The sequence below is a fragment of the Heliangelus exortis genome, chromosome 12 (genome assembly GCF_036169615.1).
Source record: "Heliangelus exortis chromosome 12, bHelExo1.hap1, whole genome shotgun sequence".
NCBI lineage: Eukaryota > Metazoa > Chordata > Aves > Apodiformes > Trochilidae > Heliangelus > Heliangelus exortis.
In genome coordinates, this window is record NC_092433.1 from 8,843,227 (window position 1) to 8,866,982 (window position 23,756).

A 23,756-nucleotide genomic window follows, 5' to 3' on the forward strand; every position below is an offset into this window, starting at 1 on the left:
TATAAGGAGGAGGGTTGGCAGGTACATGGCGGTCCGGGTTGAGGGCACCGCTACGTGTCTGCGGCTTGAGGGGGAGGTCCGGATGCCGGGACCTGTCCAAAACGGTGGCCCCGGGCTGTGGGCGACGCCTGAGAAAGGTCCCTGCGCCCAGCTGGGGGACGAAGGGACGGCTCACTCATTTCCCGCTTCCCTCCTATCAGCGATGTGGGCGAGGACAAGCAGCACCTCCTTCCTGAGGCTCTGGCGAGAGGCCCAAAGCGAGGTCCCGCCGTCGCCAAAGGGATCGGTCCCTGGGCGGGGCAGGTTCCGTTAACCGCCACCGGGCCCACGTCCGCGTTCAGGCATTGGTACCGCCGGCAGTGCCGCTGGGGAAGAGGAGTCAGAGTACTTGACTGGGAGATAAGGCCACACGCTTCAGTCTCCTGCCATCAGACAGCAATGGCCACGCTGCTTTGGATCAGTCTCCCTGGGTCTGTGCTTAGGGAACACAGGAACGGTGCTTATCGTGTGCAGGAACCTCACGATAGCATTCGGGTCCAGTAAGGTTTTGCCATCTGCATCTTGCAGGAGGCTGACACGGTGGATGAAGATGCAGCTGCATGGGGCAGGCTCTTTTCCCTGGGGCTGGGGAGGCATCAGCCAGCTCACAGGAACAGAAAGTAGCACTGCACCAAGAGTGCCAGATCCTATTCCTCAAAGTTTTTTTTCAAGACAAAGTGGCCAAAGTGACAAAATACCACTTTTGAAGGATAAATTATTAACCATGAAGGACAGGCAAAAACATCAATGTAATTAATAGAATCCTTGGGTAGTCTCATGATGAATTAGAACAGCACCAAAATGCCTTTCCTTCCCTTAAGACCACCTTAACATCTTTCTCCCTTCAGTCAAGCGGGAGGTACAAACAACACTTTCTGTCCTTGGGGGAGGTAAAAACACAACACTTTCTGTCCTTGGAGTAACATGTCTTCAGTGTAAGCAGTAACTAAAATTAAAACTAACGATAGCAAAGAAAATATAAGACATACAGTTCTTACTGAGTCAGTTAAAATACAAATAATATGGTTTGTTACACTTTTTTTGTGGAGACAATCTTAAACTGCAAAGGAAATGCTCATTACTGTAAAGACTTATGTGTTTCATTGTGTAACTTCACTGAATTTAATCCTCCTTCATGTGTTTAATCAAGGGCATGTAGGATCATGACAAAAGAGAGGTTCTATAGTAACAGTTCTTAAGTGACAATAACTATTTGTGTTCCATGGCTTGTAGAAACCACAAGCAAGCTTCAACAAGAAAAAACTGCATGTACAAATAACTATTTCACCTTTTTCAAAACTAAAACTAAAAAGTCTCATTAGTAAGATAAAGAATTGCAGATCAACTAAAGGCAACAATCATAATTCAGAAACCAAAGAATTACCATTTTGCAAATGCAGTGAGACCAAGTGCCATACATATGTTTTGTGCTACTGAAGCTAAGTCAGAAAGTCTTTTTACAGATTTGTTAAAGAATCTAGTGATGTAGTAATGCCAGATGATTATGTGCAATACATTTTTTCCTTTCATTGTCAGAGCCAAATAACAATGTGAAGTTTTTACAAGTTCTGTTAACCTACAAAGAAAATACAATGCTGTATTCATGGACCTATGTGTGATATAGCAAAATATGGAAAAGCACCAACTTAAATAACTTGTCTGTTACAAGATCATCATTCTGTTGTTTCTGTATTCTGTAACTAAAAGAATAATAGTGCATTTAATTCCTGTGATCGTGAATGTAAATCAGCCTTTCAGGAAAATCAAGGCTTTAGATGCAAATAACTGCTATTTCAAAACAGTAACTAATGAAATTTCATCACATCAACAGCAGACATAGTTGATTCTGTGATTCACAGGTGAGATTTGCTGGATTTTGCTGCAGTACTTTATGGCATTGCTACCTCATATTGTCCCTCCTACACACAAATCAGAGGACACTGTGATATCAGAAGGTATCGTAAGATATCAGAAGATTTATCCCCCTCTGCCTCAGAGATAGAACTTTTCTGGTGAAAGAAAGGGTGTAAATATGCAAAAGCCAAAGCTAAGACCTTTCTTTGGCACCTCTGAGAAATTCACCAAAGTGACAAGTGCCTGCTGAAATAACCCATTGTTGCAGTGCCTAGAAAATACAAATACTGGATATTAGTTTCACAAGTAACTAGCAAAACATTAAGAGCCCACAATTTGCTTCCTTCATTAAAAATATCCTAGTGCTGTATTTGTTGAATAAATGCATGTATTTGATAGTTACTTACACCAGTTATCTTAAATCTTGGTAACTGCAGCTATTTATAGTCCTGTCAAAAGCAGCTACCAAGCTTAAATGCAAAGGGACTAAATTTTACCTAGTTTCCTTATTTTATTGATCTCTTCTTAGATTATCTGTAAATCAGAAAAAGTAACCAACTCACAAATGCTCTGTTCTATGCACCACAAATGGTAGCCTCCAGGGAATTAAAAGAAGATAAGCTAATAATTATTAGTTTCTTCACAGAAGTCTTTGGGGAGGCAGCCAAGTTTAAATAGGGTAATTACTATCTATAACTATAATTTACATAAATTACAGAAACATAACACCAAACATTTATCTAATGGCAGAAACATGGTGATCAACCATCCAGAGGCAATAAAACTCACAAATGCAGTGTTCGACCTATGATTAAACTGCCTCCTTGAGAATTGGATGTCCTGCCTCTGTGAGGATTCAGTGGTGGTCAAGAGAATATTACAGATGAGTCAATACATTATCAGAATAATTTTGCTGTGTTCTACCTCATTCAAGGAGAAGAGTAAAAAATTGAAATACGAATTAGTGTTATTTAAGTCTGTGTTATTATACATGTCCATACATGTCAACTTGTTTTATGAAGTCTGAATTGGCAAAGCTGTTAAAATCATTTCCAAGCTGTGTATATCTTCAAGGTACAACTAGTTCAGTCAATCAGTGTTTGTATTTAGTTATGTCTGGCTTGCTAGCATTCACAAATGAGCAGTAATGCTACAGAGGTAAGATGGTGTCCTCACTCTTCTTTTACACAGACACTGCTGTAAATTCTGACAACATATCTAATGATTCTTTTGTGTTACATGACTCTATTCGCTTGTATGAAAAATTGGAAGAACGGTGGTGCTTTGTCTAGAAGGGAGAGCCTAAGTAATAGCAGTTATCAAATACAGAAAATGTTGCTGCAGAGGAGAAAATATTCTGTATATCCTGGTGACTGGCATAAGGTTTAAGTTTTATGAAATAAATACTAGGTTAAATATTAGCAAAAACTGTCCAGCAATAAAAATTACATACAGGAAGAAATCTTGTGGGGACACTGTTGGATTTCTTAGGTGTTTTGAAGTTAAGTGAGGCATACTTATTCCAGGAATGGATATAGGCCCTTCCAATAATATTGTCTATTATCATTCCAAAAGATTTACTGAAAGATATATCTATGCTTTGGGCAGGGTGAAAGAATTTTCAAAATAAAGAGAGGTCTCCCAGTATCCATTAAGTTAATAAGTATAGCTGTAATAAGTATACAGCCCTTTTTTCATTATGAAAATATAATTTTACCATGTGTATCCATACACATGCTTGTCTGAATTATCATAGCCATATTGACATACTGGTCACATTAGATAAAAACCTATCCACTATCCACAGTGAATAACCATATGAAAGTAAGATTTTAAAGACCTCGGGAGAAAGTTGAAAGTCTAAATTACATTGAGTCTAAATTGCATATCTTCACTGTATTGCAGAAATTCTGGAATAGAGCCACTTCTTATGGATCAGCTACAGAGCTGTTCCAATAAATTCACCAGCACTTCAGAAACAACTACAAAAAAGGCAATATGGGAAACCACTGTCTTCTAAAATTCACTGTGAGATGTATGCTTACTGTCACTTTCACAGCAAACACTGGAAAATATGCTAAGGCATATGTTTACAATATGTTTAGATGCGTTTGATAACATGAAATATAAACATGGTAACTTGTGTATCATAACAAATCCAAACAACCTGTGACGTCTTGCTTATCTACCATACAAAGAGCTTTTCCTCATTTACCACTTGCTTTAAAAAGATACTTCTTTGCAGTAGTATAAAATTATCTATTAATTAATATAAGCCTGAAAGAGACCATCACAAAAATTACTACTTACTACTTGATAACTGATGTAACAGTTCTGGATCTCTATCAATCACTATCAATCTTAAATCCTTATAGATACAAAATGGGTAGCACGAATCCCAGTTCACAAAGCAAAGGTTCAGTGAAAAATCACGATGCTTAGTTGAATACTTTGAAGTAAAAAAAAGGGTTGTAAAATCTGTCACCTTACTGTCTTTCTAGTTTCTGTTTTCTGTGGTATCTGATATTTGCCAAGTGTTCAACCACGACTCCCTGGCTTGCACAAGTGGTTCCCCACCCAAGTACAAAGCAGCTGCAGATCCTTTTGATTCTGAAATCAGATTATATGTAATACATCAGTAATACAGATTTTCATCAGATTAATAGCCACAAAATAAAAGATATTTTATAAGGCAGGGTTGCATAAAGTTACAAGTTCAAGGAGCAAACTTGGGTGCTTGGCTCCAGACATCACCTCAGTATTCTTTTATGAAAGAAAATTTAGAAATGCAAAATATGATCTAGTCTGAGCATACTATCACAGTGTAATTTTACGATCCAAAAATTACTGTTTTACTTTCTAGAAATTGCTCTAGTAATACAGAACACATCCTATTTCTTAAAATATTTCAGTGCTGATTTTGTGCTCACTAAATTTTAACTGCCAGGGCATCAGATAAAAGAACTGTATCATTACATTTTCTTCATGGACCATGCAAAGAGATGCACCTTCAGAAAATGCAGACAAAATCTAATTTACACATTTGGAAAGACATGTAGTATATTTTACTAGCCATAAAGAAAATATGCTTGTAAAAGGCGAGACAAACTGAGGAAATAGTCTCAGCTCTGTAAAGCCAGCAGAAATTCATGTTGTCCTTCTTTCTAACAAATTTGCAATCCTCTGATAAAACTGTCAAATTATCTACTTGTACATTAAAAAAATATTTTATTTTATTAGTAGTAGTACATTTAATATCTTAAAATATATTTAATGTACTAAAATCAAATCTAAAAATATACAGGTAGTTCCAGTAGATGGCAGCATCAACCTGTAGAATATATTACAGTATTTTAAAAATCAGTATTCATGAGTAAACATTAAACATGGAAGAACCGTCCATTCTGAAACTGGAACCCCCTGTTCAAAAGAATCAAGTCATCTTCCATATACTTATTACTCAGTTTCTGTGTCTCTTAGATCCTGGTAATCAAGACTGTTAATTGCCAGACAGTGTCACCATAACACATCAGCTTTTTCAAAAAGAGCGACCACATTAAACTCGTATCTAAAAGTTCTGGTGCGTTTTTCAAACTCTAGAAGTTTCTGTGAAACCTTAAGAAAACTGGTTCCCATTATTGCAGAATGACTCCTAAAGTTCAGGTGGGTCATGCTGAATAGGAGTCATCACTGAAAAATACTTTTTACTACCTGGAGTTCAACTGTAGGCCTAATCCTTTACTCAGGTTCTGACAATTGATTCCCTGGTACTGAGCTTCAACGACTTCAAACTAAGTGCTTGTGGTGTCTCATAGAAGACTTTTGTGTTCCAAAAGGTCTTCATCCTTGCAATGTTCTTTTCAGTGCTCCAGACCAAATCTAGGAAACCAAAGACCACAGACAGTTAAATTTTATTTTCTAGTGTCAGAGGACCCCCACAGTTCAAAGACTTCCAAGGGCATTCTTTTACTGAGTTCACTGTTAAAACTTTTCAGACTCCATTCTGCTGACATCAGCAATACAAACCATAATAATCACTTTGACATACTTACTTGTGTTACTTTTTTTCTTTACTTTGGATTCATCATTTTACCTGTCTTTGTTGGCACATGTCCCTGTCCATGCCCACCACCATCACCTGCTGCAATAAAAAGTCATCTTTCAAAATCAGGGGCATTTCAAGAATGCTAGAACCAAAATAAGCTAATCAAATCCAGAATGATATTAGTATTCTTAAATTGGAAGTCTTATTCCTTAAGATAATTTGAAAAAAACAAAAAAACAACCCCACATGACTAAGCTTTATTAGATCAAATCAGTAGGTAAGTGCATGTCAACTGCAAAGCAAAACTGAAACACTTCAGCATGTTGAACACAATGCTAAGTGGGTTGCCAAATGATAGTAAACAAAATATACATTAATTTTCTGAGAGTCCTTGGCTGGTTGCTGGCTTTTTACATTCTCCAGAATCATAGTCTCAATGCTACGGAACAATATGCAGTTAGTAAAGATGTGCCCATCTATCCAGAAGGAATCAAGAAAGAGAAACTGACAGCAGGACACTAATTTTTTCTTCCACCTGCTTACTAAATTGATTATATAACAAAACTTCAGTAAATGTGCTGAATTAAGTGTAGTGACTTGTATCTGCATTATTATTTTACATCTAGCAAATCAGATCCAAATATGTATCATTTCCGTGAGAACCAAAATGTAACTGTTGGTCACATGTTAAGCCTCACTGTGTGCACTGTTTAAATCTTTTCGTAGTCTTTTTGCACAAACAACCAAACCAAATAAAAATCAAAATGGTTTAATGTAATTTATTTGAAATGCTTCCAAAAAGTTTAAGGCTATGACTAAAAAGTCAATACGCAGATTCATTCTCTCTTCTCTATTTGAACCCCTTACATGTTTTGGTCTTTCTAAACATTTTACTGAACAGTTTTTAGGAAAATGGTTCAACATCTACTATGCTTTCCTCTGCCTTTTCTTCTGCAAATTTTTCCTTTAATCTTCACTGGCATAATCATCCAGGTCTAGGAATGAAGCAGTTGAAATAAATTACAAAGCCTGAAACAGGAAAAAAGAATTGACTTTTTAAAGAACTATAAATACAGGAATATGATCCTATAGGGTAAAAATGACATTTTAAAAAAAATAAAAATACCTTGGTTTATATTGTTTATCATCTTGTCACACTGATTTCTGTAATGTACATCAGTGTATATATGTATGTAAGAAATTTAACATAAGTAACTTTTTGTAAACTTGTAGAACATAAGAGAAATGGTTTTGGCAATAACTTAGCAGGTTTTTTTTCTACTTTTGTTGGTATGAGTATTTTGCACAGATTATCTTGTGTAATATTATGGATAATTTGAATTTATTAATATATCATTTTCATAGCTTGCCATAGTACTGGCATTATTTCTTATACCCAGGGATTACCGAAAAATAACAGGATGTTTAACTCAGTGTTTTAGACTGCATTTCAGGGACTCATCTGCTTCTCATCATAATGAGTAGATTAAATCAGCCACCAGAAAACACAGTAACATTTCCAATTACAGCATGACATTAAAAACAACAAAAACTTTTAAAACAAAACTTGAGAAAAATATAAAGGATGTAATACATCCTAAAGGAAACACAATTCCCTTTTTGGTTAAACTCTCTCTACATAATCCCATAGGGTATTTGTAGAACACCATTTATATAAAATTATCACTTACTTTAAAACCCAACTATATGTAATTGTAAACAACCATTTACAAAAATTTAAATGTTTTAACATTAGTTTAGTGGTGTTTAAAACCAACAGTGGAGGTCAGTGGAGTGCAAAATGCTGAAGAGGGCCTATTCACAAGCAAAAGCTTTTTTCCATTCTTATCCTGCTTAGGATAAAATACATATATATATATATATGTGTGTATATATATATATAAAAGCTTATATATATATATATGGCACTGAAAGCAAACTACCAGCTTATTTACAAATACCCAGTATTCTCAGCATTTCATTTAATTCAGTGCTGGCTGTAGAGGTTAGGTTGGGTTTGGTTGTTGATGGTTTTTTACAGTGATGATTTTTAGCATTACATGCTTTGATAAATAAACCATAGCATAAACCACAGCGCTGTGCTGACCACTGTAGCTGACAAGATTTTAGTAAGTTCAATTGCTTGATTTTAGGACAGTACTTCCTTTCAAAATATTAATACCTAAAAAGTCACTGGTTACATGACTTGCAAGATATTTTTCTTTTTTTCCAAAAAAACATTTTTTCCTTCCAAGACTTTATGAAAGTGAATTATCTTGATTCCCCCATCCTGAAACCACAAGTAAGTCCACATCTTCATCTGTCCCATTAAAGGGCAAATAAAGTACTTTTAAAATGATTCAAAGATTCTTTATGTAATGCACTTATAAACAGTAGTTTAGATATTCTATTTACAGCAGGACATTGAGAATAACTGGTCAAGTACCTCTTTCATTCAACTTAGATGTTTATGGACTATAATCACAGGGCATGATTTGCAAGAGATTCCAGCCTATACAGATTGGCAGTTACAGTACTACACTCATAGGTACGAATACAAGGACTGCATTGACATTGTCACAAAAATATTTTAAAAGTGCTTCTCCAAATGGTTCCATGTGTGGAATGCCAACACTGTACAGGTAAGAGAGAGATTTTCTTCCATGAACTGTAAAACTGAAAGTTTTTGTCAAACATTAGTTTCTATCTGCTTTTCATTCTCACAAGAGTTCGTCTGTTCCATACGTTCACAGTCGATGCTGATCTCGCTGGTGTCCATACTACAGTCTGACTCACAGTCTGATTGGTCCATTTGCTCGAGTGTGGTTTCCCCCTGGGGTCTTTTGCTTCCATTTGATGACAAAAGAAAATGAGCTTCTGAGTTGAGCACGCCTGCTTTGCCTGCACAGGTAACCTTCTCTTTGGCCTGGCGGATACAGTTAAGCCACTGCTGTTTGTTGAAGGAGTCATTGGCTTGGAGTGAGTGAGTCTGGCTTTGAGATCCATTTTTGAAGCTGACTCTAAAGAAGTTTTTGACTGAAAGAAACAATACATATGAAAACACTGAATGCTTTGACTGAACGGATTTTATCATCAAGGAGTATATTAAAATAATAGAATCTGCAAAATCTTTGACCTAGGTGTTTTCTTCCCAATACTATGTCAGACCAAGGAAAAGTCTTGGTATTTCCTTGCGTTGCAGGGCAAGAACACAGAACACCACAAGTACTCCTAATAATTCCTTGTTGTTGGATTAAACAGTCTTGGTTCTGCTATGCACGAGCTATCCATAAACTTTTCAGTGAATCAGATGGATTAAGGCTCCTACCAGACTTCAATACCTTCTCTGGAAAGCAGATTTCCAGAAGCTTCACTGATTACTGTGCCTTGTGTCAACCAGAGATTGCCCCAGTGTTTCCACTCACTTCACAAATAAAGCAAATACATACAAAAACCCCTCAAGTTTTCACCAGATAAGTGAGGTTCAAAGGACCCTTGTAACAGAAACAAGTGTCTTTTTAATATGCTTAAGTAGAAGGATAGAAACTCTGCTACTATGCACATTAATGCAAGAGACAAGTCTATCAGCTGAAGGAATTATGGAATAACAGTAAGTGCCTCCACAATACAAGAAAATTCCTAACAGCTAAAGCTTAAGATTTCAACATACACTTGCTTATAATTTTGTGGGTTTGCCCCTTCATTCTCCATTTTCTCTCCTAAAGAAGCAGGTGTGTAGAGAAAGCTCATTATCAATACCATGAACACTGAGAATCAGTCTAAAAACAGCAAGTTACAGCACAATAAACCAGTTTGAAATAAAAATGAGTACATTGGATATAGATAATGTAAATATTAGAGAAAACATTCTGATGCCTCATTGGCAGGTGTCTTAAGGTTATTATGATCCCATATGACCAAATAAAGAAAAGGTATAGCCATACTTCTCTCATTGTTGCTGAATGCACCACGTATAGATCCACCCAATCGCACCTCTCCATCTTGCAAGTCTTCAAGCACAAGTTCCCTCACTGGGATTGGCTGCCGATAGAGCTGGTAGCAGAGCTGCTCATTATGGGTGATAGCTCGAGTAATCACCAACACTTCTTCAAAGAGGAAGACATGCAGTTTCTGTTAAAAATGAATAAATAATAAATAATATACCATTGTTCCCTTTTTAAAACACAATGAAACCAAATGTATTTAAACTCTCGTATGCTATAAGCTTATGTTTTCAACAGGTAAAATAAGGATTCCTCTCTTCCCAATATTTAAGTCTTATGATGCGACAGCATCTAAGTATATAAAGACAATTTTAAAATTTCTGAAATTATTTGGCTTTCCTGAGTTTTTTATGTCACTATCCTAATTAATGTTGAGGCCTTGAACTGTTCATGACAATTCAAACCTCTCTTTACAGCAATATGCTTATATGCATTCTCCTTTCTGACACCCACTTCAACAGTCCTCTACTGCCTGTGGTTACTAAGGAACTGGCAATCTTATTCATCCAAGTATTTTCAGTGAACAATTATGAAAAATGTATTTACAATTCACATGCTGCTCACATTAGCTTGACCACAGCTCTTTGAAGCTCAGAAAATTGCATTTGCTCCTAGGCGGCACAAGTCACCTGTTACCATCTTTCTGCACGTAGAGTCACAGCTCTCCCAGGTGTTATGGAAAAAGAAGATATCTTTAAAAGCTATCTGTGACAAAATATTTATTCCTTACCACTCCCCTGTTGTTCTTCAGTTCACCATGACAGCACACAACACGTGAATTATCAATCAATGAATCCCGTTGGCCTTCTTCAAGATAAATAAGTCTCTCTTTGTAATACTGGCATTCAGATTCACCAGTCTTGATGTTAATTTCAGCCACTATGCCCTGAATTATATTTATCTAAAGAAAAACAATGAAAACACATGAACTTTAATGAGACAGTCCAATATTCAGAGCTATGTCCTAATAACTGGAACTGCATCTACAAGAACATATATTTTAATTTACATTAAATCTTTCACTAACTTTTTGTAGACCAGTCTGTAAGAGTATTACTATAAGCAACAGAATTAAGCAGACTACAGTGTACAACACTTTGCTTTGACTTTATCGTTGTTTCTAACAACAGCTTAAAAGTCTGGTGTTTATCTCTTTATATCAAAACTAAATAGGCAGGAGATAAACAGATCTAGAGAAATATAATCAGAGATCTATTTTTGTCAGCTGAAATGTGCCAGTAAATGACACAGGACAAATAGCGTCCTCTAAAAATACTGACTTAAAATAGATAATCTCTGAAAACTGTTGTATGGGATCAGAGAACAAGAAACAGATGATCTATCAAGATCATCATCCTGCAAAACACATCTAGCCCAAAGCACTAAATTCTCAACCTTTTTTCACTATGAAAGTAACCTTCTAGAAATAATGTAAATAAATTTTATTTTACAAGTCCACTACTTACATATACTTACAATTTTACAATTAAAATCATTATCTTGCCTTTTGACTTAAGAAAGACATTACAAAGAAAGTCTTGCTTTTTCTATCAAATTGTGCTCCCTTACCTTGAACTGCCTTACACTCCAAAGTCTTTAAGGACCTTGAGATCAATTCATCTGAAACTTAAATATGGCTCCTTAATTGGGCACACATATGTGAAGTTCTGTTGATTTTTGACAACTCTAAGGTTGCTCAAACTGATCAAATTCCAGTTAAATAACTGGAGGTGGAGCAGGGGACTGGATGGAGACATACATGCCCCAACAAGTAATTTGAGACTCTCCTTATCCCAGGAGATTTATCATGGATCAACTTGGTCCAGTATGCTTTTAGCAGATTGCCAGGCAGGAAAAGAAATGTGCTTCCTAAGCATGAAAAAGTGTTAAGAGCCAATCACATAGAGGAATTTCACTTTCCTAATTTAACTTGGCAAAAATACAATTTATTAAATACATCAAAGATAAACAGTGTTCTTCTGAAGCAGAATACTGCAAAGCCATATAAGGCTATTGATATACCAAGAAAAAAATCCTGATTATATTTTATAAACAATTACCAAATACAAATACTGGAAGGAAGCACTTAAAATATCCTAAAATATATACTAACAGACATTATCTAAAAAGTCAAACCCAAGAAATAAGCAGAATTCTTTGGGATATTTATGATTTCTCTTTGTCTAAAAATAAAACTTGTCTACTTTGATTTAAAATGTGAAAAGAAATCTCTGCACTACTCATCTTGGATGAAAAATGACATTGAAAGGCAAATACAAAATGGACAAGAACCAAATAACAGCTGTGGAAAACACCTCTCTTCCCCCTGCCCCGTTTTTTTTTTGTATCACTCTGCTACTGAAATAGGTTTTAATTCAGGGAGCAGGGATAGATATAAGTTTCATCTGTTTGTATAAGTAGTAGCTTTTCTATATTTTCTGTCGTGTCTTTAATTCTCTTGTAAGCTAAAAGTGCTATAACCTCCTAAAAAGCCCCAATCCAACAGTAACTCACAGCTTCTTCAAGGTGCTGCTGATCTGGATGGTCATTTGGTGTGTGTCTCAAAATCTCTCTGAGTAGCAATGGGTATTTAACCAAACGGCTCCTTGGGATGTCAAGGAAATTCCAAAGGTCCAGTTTGCGACTGAAAGGAGACTCTAAGCAGCGCTGCAGGAAATCTTGCACTCTGTGATCTTGTTTCTTGTGATCCAATAAAGCTTTGGCTGCTACTTGATTGCTGCAGTAGCTGTCATAGGAGTTTAGACATGGAAGCTGAAGAAAGGAATAAATTACTCTGCAGCTAAAACAAAGCAGTTTGCTTCATAAAATGTTTTCAGGGATTCAGGATGTCAGAACTCATACTAACAATCTGTTAACTAGAGATTTATTCACAATTTATTGATAATGTTTCCAACATAGATAAGATTTATAAGGGTCATCTGACAAACTTCATTTCAGCATTTAAATCATTTAGAAGCACTAGCCCATCTCCCATTTCCTAGAGAACTCCAGTATTCCAAAACCACTAAAAATACTCACAACTGAAGACTGACCAATACTTAGTTCAGGCAATACTTGAACACAGAAATCTGATTTTAGTTATGAATGGAAATAAAAGCCCAGGAACCAGTACTTCCAAACCTGACCTTTTATAGATAAGCAAACTTCTATAGTTAAACTTTTATAATGCCCTCAAGAACCTAGAACAAAGTAAAATGACAGAACCATGCCTTAAATCTGAAAAAACCCTACCTTGTACACTGATAGAACTATATATACATATATATATATAAAAAAACATATATTTTTACAAAACTTGCTATATTAGCACAAAATTATACCTAAAATCTTCAAAAAATGAAATTATACTTGGACATATTTGGACCAAAAGCCGTTCACTGGCATTCAAACACACCAGAAAATAAATAAATTTAAAATTATTTTCAGCAAAGAAAAACAAAAGGTAATTTGTGACACTTGCAAGCTTATCATTAGCTAACTGCATTACATACTAATAGTGATATTTCTCTTGTTTACAATAGGTCACTGTGTCACACAAAACTAAATGTTATTACCTTCTCCCTTAAATATTTCAAGCCCTTCTTTTCCTGTTAAATTTCATTATTTACACTTACAAATAAATTTTTTACACATCTAAATCTTTTTTTAAAACCTCTTTTTAGTATAACGTTATCAACAGAACTAACAAGAGCTATTTGCAGTGTTTATGTTATTGAATGCTAGTGACAGTGAACTTACCAAATTTTTCTTCTGTGGAGTGACTTGCAGAAAGCAATAGCATCTCACTTGTATCCTTGCCTGCCTTATTTTAGCAATCAGTATCTTTGACAGAACTAAAAACTACCTGTTACCTTGACTGGAACAGACTGACATTCAAAAATAACTTCAGCAACTGCCCTTATAGTATGTGAATGTTCAAGCTTCATTTCCCTAGGAAACCAGAATATAAATGGGGGCAGGTTCTTAAATTATTTACATCTGACAAACTCTACTCTGACTCTTGATTTTCATTTAAGTCCATTAAGTACTGCTTGTCTCCTGAATAGAAAAATCTTTAGAAACAACATTCCAGTCTAACTCTTTCAGTCAAAAATCCCTGAAAAGGTAAAATATTCCTTTATGTCTCTATATAGTTGCCTTTTAAGAATGCTTTGAGAATATATTTTGACATATCATGCTAGATATGGAAAGGAAATTTTCTGATAAAAACTGTGTTGCAACTCTAAACTAAAGTCCCATAACTTGTTAAAAACTCTGCCTTACCCAACCCACAAGGATATGGCCAACGTGTTCTGTTGATCCATCAGGTTTCCTGACTTCTTGAAGTCGCCTAAGAAGATCTAATAATGATTAAAAAAAGAACAGAAACTTTACTTTATGAACCTGATTAGTATAATGCTATGTGCAACAGTAAAACTCAAATAATCTTCCTCTATGTTACCTTCATGTAGAGGAATTAGAGAGTCCAACGTTCCAAAAATTTGGTTCAACTCTTGCTCTGTCATTATGGCAAGTTTAAGCATTGGGTCATGATAAGCCTGAGAAAAAAAGGGGGGGAGCTCTGTGGTTAACATATCATTGGTAGATGAAAAATTAGTGATAGCATTTAAAGCTCACCGACCAACAGATGAAAATATTTTAAAGTTTTGTAACTATAGCTTAAACTAAGACAAAGAAAAAAGCAGAACATTTAAGTGCTTTAGAAAGAATGAGGCAACAGGAAGACATTGTGTTTTTTCCTCTCTTACTGTCTTAGCAATTATAAAAAACAAGGATTAGTTTAAGTTATATGAACCAATGAATACTGTTTGCTGTGGTTTGGGTTTTTTTAAAAAAAACCATACCTTTTTTGCTAGCTTCAGATCTTCAATCAAGTCTTCTTCTCCCTGAGAAAGTTCAAAGATAGCCTGTAAAAAGACACACAAGTATTATAAAATATTTTTAATTACTTTAATTACTTTGCAACTTGCTGTGCTGATGTTATAATCTGAATAGCTCTCTTAATACCATATAGCAGAATTTATCTGCTAAATATAATTGCAGAAATAAAATAAGGCTTTATTCCATAGCTCCAGAATCACATGAAGTATTTTTTTAAACAGAGCTGTATCAGACTGCTCATAAAATGCTTATCTGAAATAGCCACAGAATTAACTCTTTTCAAACAGATGTGTTTCCAGATGGGGGAGCTATCTTCATTGATATTTTTACTCAACTATATTTTAGCCATTTATACAGCTATTTGCATGGGAGTTAGCTGTTGCATTTTAACATATACAGTGGTAAAAGTTCCAAGTAGTCTAGTAAGTAAAAGACAGAACTTCTGTAGAACATTTATTTAGTAGTGAGCACTGTGATTTTTGGTACCAGTTAATTTTTTGTAGGCTGAGCTTTACTTAACTGTCTGCTGATACAAGTTACTTTTCTTGAAGTAGATTTGATGCTTTAAAGCTGACAGATTAAAAAAACCCACCACCCTAATATCCTGGCTTATTGAAATATGATTGTATCTACTTGTTTCATCATTTCATTGTAAACTGGGGTACAATAGAAGTTAAGAATATTTTTTTTATTTTTTGTCTGCTTAAAATTACTAAATTTACAGTCAAGGTTCTCAAACTGCTTAAACCATGGAAGAACATCTTCAGCTAGTGCAGATTGTCCTGGCTTGATAATATACATACAGGGAAGGTTTGTCATAGCACAAGGGAACCGAATGGAAGTGGTTCAGATACTGTGCTGAGGCAATATAAGAACCAGTATGAACCAGAACCCTCAGGCAAAACTTCCTGGAACACAGCTCATTTATTTGGGCTATGTGAAGGGTCCTGGCTTCTGCCTCAAAACAGCAATGATGGCTACACTATACGTGCAGTTTCTGCAGTGCATTTTTCAATAGGCTGCCTTTGAAGGTCTCATTTAAAATAGTTATTTCCTATGCATTTTTATGTCTTTCCTATTAATTCTTTATGACTCAGTCCCTGAAGTATTCTCTGAGAGATTAGTAGAATGACATAATGAAATGTCAAAATCTCAGCCATCACTACAAAAGCTGTCATACAGAACATGAGTACACAGCCAGCCACAGTACAGTGCATCACAGAATCACTGAATCCCAGACTGGTTTGGGTTGGAAAGGGCCTTAAAGATCAGCTGGTTCCAACCCTCCTGAAATGGGTAGGGACACCTTCCACTAGACCAGATTGCTCCCAGCCCCATCCAAACTTGGCCTTGAACACTGCCAGGGAGGCAACATGCACAGCTTCCCTGGGCAACCTGTCCCAGTGTCTCTCACAGTCAAGAATTTCTTTGTAATATCCAATCTAAATCTCCCCTCTTCTAGTTTAAAACCGTTACCCCATGTCCTGTCACTACACACCCTTGTAAAAAGTTCATCCCCAGCTTTCCTGTAGCCCCTTCAGGTACAGGAAGGCTGCTGTAAGATTTCCCTGGAGACTTCTCTTCTCCAGGCTGAACAATTCCAACTCTCTCAGCTCATCTCCATAGCAGAGGTGCTCCAGCCATCTGATTATCTTTGTGGCCTTCCTCTGGACCTGCTCCAACTTGCATTCCTCAGCTCCAGCTCTTCCAAGGTGATGTTTGAAAATTAAATTTATCTTCAAACAAACAAACAAAGAAACAATAAAATCCAACTGTACCTCTTGACGCTTTATTTCTTTAGATGTCAGCACGTGATTGACACAAACATCAAAGGTCTCACTCCATAACTTGCTGTCTCTCCTCTTGGTGTTAGCAGGGGGCATATTTCGAGACCATGGCCGTGGACTGAACAGATCCGGGCGACTGTCGCTACGGAAACTGATGGAACGCTAGGAAAATACAGGTGAAGTTTTTACTGTTAGAACAATTGCACGTTACACATTTTTTCCTAATTTATATACAGACCTTAATACAACAAATAAACATGATCTAATTAGTTTTTACTGTGACTGATAGAAATGTACTGGAAATGTAAGAGAATGTATTTTAATACATCTTTATGGAAGGCCAGTACTTGAATCCCATGTTCATGTCTGGTTCTCAACACATTTAAACTATAACAGTGCACCCAGAAGCCATGCAACAAGAAGGATCTAAAGACATAATGGTACGCTACATAACCCATCAAATACAAAGTTTCAGTTTAGTAAACAGACAGGATTTATTCATGCATTACAGGTATCTGCCTCATTAGATCTCTAATAAGTAAAAAGTTAGAAATAATGCAAATTATAGAGACAAAACTACAAATACTCTTTTTTGTTGTTGATTTTGGAAGAAAGACTCAGTTGTTAAACAAACTGTGGAAAACTAGGACAGCAAAATCTGGTAGATAAATTAATTTATGTACTAACTGAAAGTCAAAGAGAATTGTTGGATTTTGTTTATTTTTGAGAGGCGGGATCATTCAAAGATGTCCTACCTCAAGGTTATCTGATGAAAAGGTGCATGCCATCAAACACTTCATGGTTTAAGAAGAAAATGTTTTCTTAGTTGGGTAGAAAGCAGGTTCATAAAGTGACACTGCCATTCAAAACCTTTCCTCTTACCTTAGAAGTGTCTTGCTACCTGATGGTAATGATTTTATTTAGTTTGGTAAACTGCCAAAATCATGAAACATTTGATAGGTATAGTAATTCCAGATATGTCCATAGCAAGATTAAATATTTAATGGTATAATGCTCTAACTAACCAAGCTGGTTTTGATACATGAAGAAACCCTTTGAGCTAGTAACACACTGCCCCTCAGCTGTACAGTTAAGATCAAGAAACTAATTGACACAGATGAAATGGGTATCTGACTGAAAAGATCACACAATCTTTAAGGAAAAGGTGTCAATATTCAGATTTTATTGTTTATGACCAGCAACATGACAGGGTCTTTTCTAACTACTTGCCTCCTATTATTTCTTGGAATTGAAGAAATGTTTTAAACAATTGGTGGTAGCAGATAAGCAAATTGTTCTAGTATTGTAGAATCTTTCTTTTAAATTTTGGAGCCTCTAAGTTCTGATGATGTGTACCAGCATCTTGTATCTAATACGTGGTCTGGTCTTAGAAGTTAATAAAAACAAGTCCAATTTTAAGTGAGACATGAGAGTTCTATTTGCCTGTAGACTCCTAGAAAGAGTTCAGGCTACAGATGGAGCTGTGCTATTTTGAAGATTCCTTTCTTGTTTCATTAAAATTAGAAGCTTCTTTCTAAGGTCCTTCCTATGAAATGCCTTGAGTATTTCACATTGTTGAAATACTCTTCATTTTTGTTGTTATTTAAAACCTGCCTTACATAACACAATTGTTGTTCAATTGCCTTAGGTAGGAATATTTAAAACAAAAATTCCTTTTATTTCCAGGTTGAAGCAGCATATACAAAGCTCAATATTTGAAATTCTCTTCTGAAGAACCCATGTAATGCAAACAGTGTGCCTGTTAAAGAAAGCCATTTTTCACTCTACTTGGAACTGACAGAACCCCTAAAAATAAACACACACACACACACACACACACACACACTTACATATACCAACCTTCCAAAACTTTGCAAGTCAGGTGTTAGTCTTCCTTCAAGAGTTAAGAAGATAAAGAAACACACATGAAATTACATGCTTAATTGACACTGGTTATAATGATGTATCATGAAATCTGTTATTTTCACATGCAAATGGAAATACTAGGGAAAAGAGGCAGGTACATCTAAAAATCACCAGCCATGAGAATGCAGCCAAGGGAAGAGCTGTCATTCCATGACTCAAGGTGGAAATGCCCCTTTCCATGCATTCCCCTATGCTTCTTCCAGCATATAGCTCCTCTGTTTGTGGTGATGTTTTCTTAAAGGAAAATTTTATGTTGAATGAAAAAAAGTGCTCATAATGAAAAGCACCAGACAGACTGATTTTTAAATACCTTGACCTTGAAGCCTTTTAACAAAAAGTCATGTACCATGTTATAAAATTGCATGCACACATAATAGCAAACTAAAATTACATATAAGTGTTTTGAGAAAAGTAAATTTTCACATGCAGTGATAGCCATGTTTCTTTATCCTGCCTGAGAATGCTTGATGCTATTATCTACAGCCTTACACTGTTGGGCAGAAGGGACACAAAAAGGCTGAAACTCAAAAGAAAAACAAACCCCTCAAAATCCTTCTTCCTTGCTTAGTATCTTTGCTACTTCCTTGCTTAGCAACTTTGCTATGTTTAATTGATTTATCTCACAGATAAACTTTTTAATTAATCACAAAAGTGATACCTTGCTTAATATTAATAAGGATCAGGGGATTGAGGATATTTATTATGTTTTGAGGTGTTATTTAACAATGAGGACAAATTTCACTTCAAGAGCAAGTGCCTTCTTTGTATGGCATATTTCCCTCTTTTGCAAAGGGAAATAACACTGACTGGTGTGCTGGTGTGCTGAAATCTAGGCTGGGAATCACATACTTCAGTGTGGAATTCAATCTTATTAGTGTCTGATCTTCTCCTTTGCATGTATGTTGCAGAAATTTGCTAGTAAAACTATAAAGACATAAACCAATCCATCATTAGTGAAATCCTAATGCTAAATTTAATAATGATAAATTTAATACTTTATCACCTGTCCGTTCAGTATACTTAAATAATCAACACTGTAACAGACAGGAATAGAAATGAGATGTAAATCTGATATACAAGCCTAATTAAAGAAATAAAAAATAAATTTCTTTTATAAAACTCTGGTATTTTAAGATAAATATACATCAGTTTAATCACCTCAGTTGTACTGCTTGACCCATTTTCTTGCAAAATTACAGATCCATTTTCAGGTTACTGGAATAGAGCCCTAACATGAAGTTCTATCAGAATTTTTTAAAAACAATTTGAAAGCTATTTTGATGGTATCTTTGGTTGTTACTTGTCATGAAGGGTAAAAAAACAATAAAATAAGTCATGCTGGAATCCTGTGAAGGAACTGTAGTAATGTTAAAACAGCATTTCTCCAGTCGTAAAAATATTTTCCTGTTTTCTGTCTTCCTTAAAAAAAACCCATGCCAAGCATAGTGGTTAAAAAGCATGGCCATTTGGGATTACTCAGATGTTCATATGATTCCTAAAACCTGGGGAAGAATCCATCCACAGCCTCTGATTTGGTTTATAGTATTTATCTGTCTGCAATAGCTTTTACTGTTACAGGACTGTTACCACAAAAGGGTCTATGTGTACTGAGGTTAATCCATGCAGTCAACAAACCTTCAATTCAGCTGCAGTAAAGCAGCTTCATGTACTGGGCAAAGGGCACTGAGATCCTATTTTGATTTTTTTAAGCCAAACAGCACAGCTGAGAGTAAAACAAGTAAGACCAAGAAAAAAACAGGCAGATCAACATAATCATTACTCTAGCTTGATGGAGACAGAAAATACAGCTATGAAATAAAGTAGTTTTCCAGGTGGATAAAAACATTAAGAATACCTGCTTAGCATTTAGTATCCTACAGATAGACACTCTCAGAGATGAAGCTAACAGCATTAGTTTAGTCAGTTAGTCTACAGTGCTCTTTGTGACTGAGTGACTACAAATAATCAAAAAACTAACTTCTCTGTTAACAATAGAATATGCAAAACATGACAACTTGCTAAAAACATTTCTTAGAAGACATAAGTCAGATCTCAGAGGTGTTTCTCTTCAACCTGCATGCAGGAAGTCCATTAAGACAAAGTGGAAGTTACAGGTACAAAGGTAAGGAAAATTATGCACAATAAAACTTCCTCTGTATCTTCCATTCAGAAAGAATATACAAGAAGGTTTGTTTGAAATGTCATGAATGAAATTTAGAATGCTCTAATTCCTTTTACTGATGATGTTGGGGTAATCTTTTTGGATGGATGTTCTGTTGACTTTGTTTTGGTTTTTTTTTCCAGGGCAAGAAGTTGTTTGTTTTGGATATTGCAGTGACGTCAGTAGCTTTCTTCATTTTACAGATATGGAACATTCCATAGTAATTCATGAAGAAACATGGGTTTGACTGAGATAATGGAACAATAAAGATAGATAAAGGTTTATCCAGTCATAAAAATCAACACTTTTTTCTTTTTATCAGTATTATACCATAAAAAAAAATTCCTGTTCTATACTCTTCCACAAGGCACATTGACATCTTTGTCAATACGTAACAAAGTAAAAAAAGCTATGCATGCTTCCTGAAGTGGTTCTAGATTCACAAGGTCAGTCTTTCCCCACACAACCCCTGTTCTATTGTGGCTGACAAAATCAGGTAAGTAGTCAATTCACAGCCAGCCATGAAGGCAGTTTTGAGAGACATCACCAACATTCATCACTTGGAAATGAATCAGACCTAAGATGTGGAGAAAATACAGGTTGATGTCACATCACAGCTCCTTCAAGAACATAGTTACTTAGAGGAGATGGCATGAATAACATTACTGTTTAATCTGCTTAGAAGCAGACAGTTAATGAAAATATATTCCTATAATCAGTATGAGTAGAGCAAGACAGAAATGCTTGTAACAACAGGACTTGCACCAAAGCCACTGCTTTCTTTTTGTCAAAATTTTCCCCGAAACACATTTATAAAGCTGTCATCTTAGGAAGCTGCTACTACATGCATGGAAGTATAGCTTGTTTCAGAAAGTCTGAATCAAATTTTCTTAATTAGAATATTAAGCTGGACAAAGCAGTCCCAAAGGCATTCAGAGCAGAACAATAGTGCAAGTACTTGAATGAAGACAACAGCTGTCTAAGGCTGTGAAGGGGGAAGCACCGTGCTCAGGAGCAGTTTAGCCAAAAAATTAATTCACTTTCCACACTGCTCACGACTGGAACTAATGTAGTCCTTTCAGAGTCAGGCCAATTTTTTCCCAAAGGCAGACTATGGAGGAGATTTATATACCCCAGGGAATGCAGGCATCTCTGGTCTAGTCATGCTATAAGACACCTTTTGGATGAAACCCAGGCCGAGAGCTCAGCCATTTTGCCTTTGCGCCAATCCCACACATGCGGCTTTTGTATGCAGATGTCTGCACTTTACAAACTGCAATAACTGAGCAGAGGAATACCAATAATGTTCAAAAAACCCTTTAATATCTGTTTTCTAGATAACAAGCACTATAGGAAAATGTTGGTGTTTTTTTTTTTCCATGGCTTTTATTTATTTTTCATAAGAATTGTTGCTCTAAGATTTTATTTCTTTCCTCCTTGAGGCTAACAGGTAACTTCAAGTAATGCTCTAAACAAGCTGATTTGGATTAAGTAATGTTTTTAATACATTCAAGACTTTTTTAGTTTTTCTCTTATCAAAGACATTAGCATTGAGAATTTTTATTTTTTTTTTTAAATTTTATACAGGCTTGCTTACATAAACCATTTTAAAGAGCACACAGTCTGGCCTTCTAGCCAGACCCACAGCAGTATTGCTACCCAAATGTTTGTCCCTCATTGAAACATTTTGTAGTTTCTAGGTCTGAAGGCACACATACTTTAAAAAAAGTTCTCTTAGTCTATAGATATATTAAATGTTAAATATTACACACTTAATCTATAATACAGAACTTGCAACTACAAAATTATTTCATTTCTTAGCTGCATTTAAATTTTTTGCCCCTTATTAATTTTCATCATCAGCTTCTAAAAATTACTTTTTCCATCCTTTTGTTTAGGTAAGGTCAAAGATCTCTACACAGAAGGAAAGTCAGGAGTCCTGCATGACTAACTATACTAAAAATAACATTTTCAAAGAAACCAGCCAAGATTAATAGAAAATGTCATGGAACATGCTGTTCATCAAATTTAAAAAGCAACCGTAATCCTTTAGTATAACAACTTGTATATGCACCAGGTGCATTACTTCTCTGACTGGTAATTATAAACATTAGTTACCTAGACAGAGAACTGTTTTTTTGAAGTGAGAGTTCTGAGTCTTTAAGCTGACTGACTTTGTAGCCACAAGTTGCCTCAGCCTGTTGGGTGCATCACAACGGTGGGGATGTGCATGCACACATGTGCAGTTCAGGTTCCCTTGCTAACCCCAGGAGAGACTGTGCCTGTGGATGCATTCCCCTTTCTGCAATGCAGCTCAGTGCAGCAATGCACCCACTGCAGTTACCTGAAGTGTCTGGCTGAACCGCTTCAGTGGTGTGGCCCGGACCGGAGCAATGAGATTTGCTAGAGATGTAACTCTGGAAAGAGGCTTGACCCGTTTGGTACTGGGCTCCTGTAGCAAGGGGAGGAGGACACGGGAAAGGGAAAAAAAAAAAATGGGGAGTGTGAGCATAAGCAGATAAACAGTGCTAATATTTTTTTCTGGTTTTCCTAAGAAAATGTTTGTAACAAGCAAGACTGTAAACCTGGTATATAATTAGTGTAGTCAACAAACAATAGCAGTTTTAAATGCTGACAATGACAGATAATTTTTGGCTGGTACATACAGATCCTGGAAACAGCTGAAAAACAAAAAAATGAAGAAGCTGGCATGGCCGGGAACAGGGGTAGGAAGGTTAAAGGAAGACTAAATACTAAATATTACTAATATTACATCATTCTTAAAAGAGAATTTTTCAGCAGTGTTCTGCAGCTAGTCCATGTTATGATGACCTTGTCATTTAAAGGAATACTTTCAAATAAAAACAGTTCCTTTTGTTTCTTTGCCTCTGTCAGTACGTGATGCTATTCAGTTAAATGTATTTTATGCCAGAAAATATAATGTAGACAGAAATATCAAACTAATTGTCCTTTGAGTGCATGTTCCTATGGAAAGACTCACATTTACAGGCAAACACACTAATAACATTTTAATATAT

At 35.8% G+C, this 23,756-nt stretch overlaps 1 protein-coding gene across 5 annotated transcripts in view; it reads right to left on the reverse strand.

The window, feature by feature from the left end:
* Positions 1 to 6,176: 6,176 nt before the first annotated feature.
* ARHGEF3 (Rho guanine nucleotide exchange factor 3) overlaps positions 6,177 to 23,756 on the reverse strand; it is a 102,943-nt gene continuing 85,363 nt past the window's right edge. For 4 of the 5 annotated variants that reach the window (XM_071755852.1, XM_071755853.1, XM_071755855.1 and 1 more), the window contains 9 exons: positions 23,063 to 23,170; positions 16,623 to 16,793; positions 14,808 to 14,870; positions 14,405 to 14,501; positions 14,227 to 14,303; positions 12,457 to 12,714; positions 10,673 to 10,843; positions 9,883 to 10,069; positions 6,177 to 8,974 (listed from right to left, as the gene is read on the reverse strand). In XM_071755852.1, coding sequence (XP_071611953.1) covers positions 8,628 to 8,974; positions 9,883 to 10,069; positions 10,673 to 10,843; positions 12,457 to 12,714; positions 14,227 to 14,303; positions 14,405 to 14,501; positions 14,808 to 14,870; positions 16,623 to 16,793; positions 23,063 to 23,170 — 1,479 coding nt within the window. In that variant the 3' untranslated portion in view covers positions 6,177 to 8,627. The remainder of the gene's footprint in view (positions 8,975 to 9,882; positions 10,070 to 10,672; positions 10,844 to 12,456; positions 12,715 to 14,226; positions 14,304 to 14,404; positions 14,502 to 14,807; positions 14,871 to 16,622; positions 16,794 to 23,062; positions 23,171 to 23,756) is intronic. The other variant, XM_071755856.1, reaches the window with a different exon arrangement.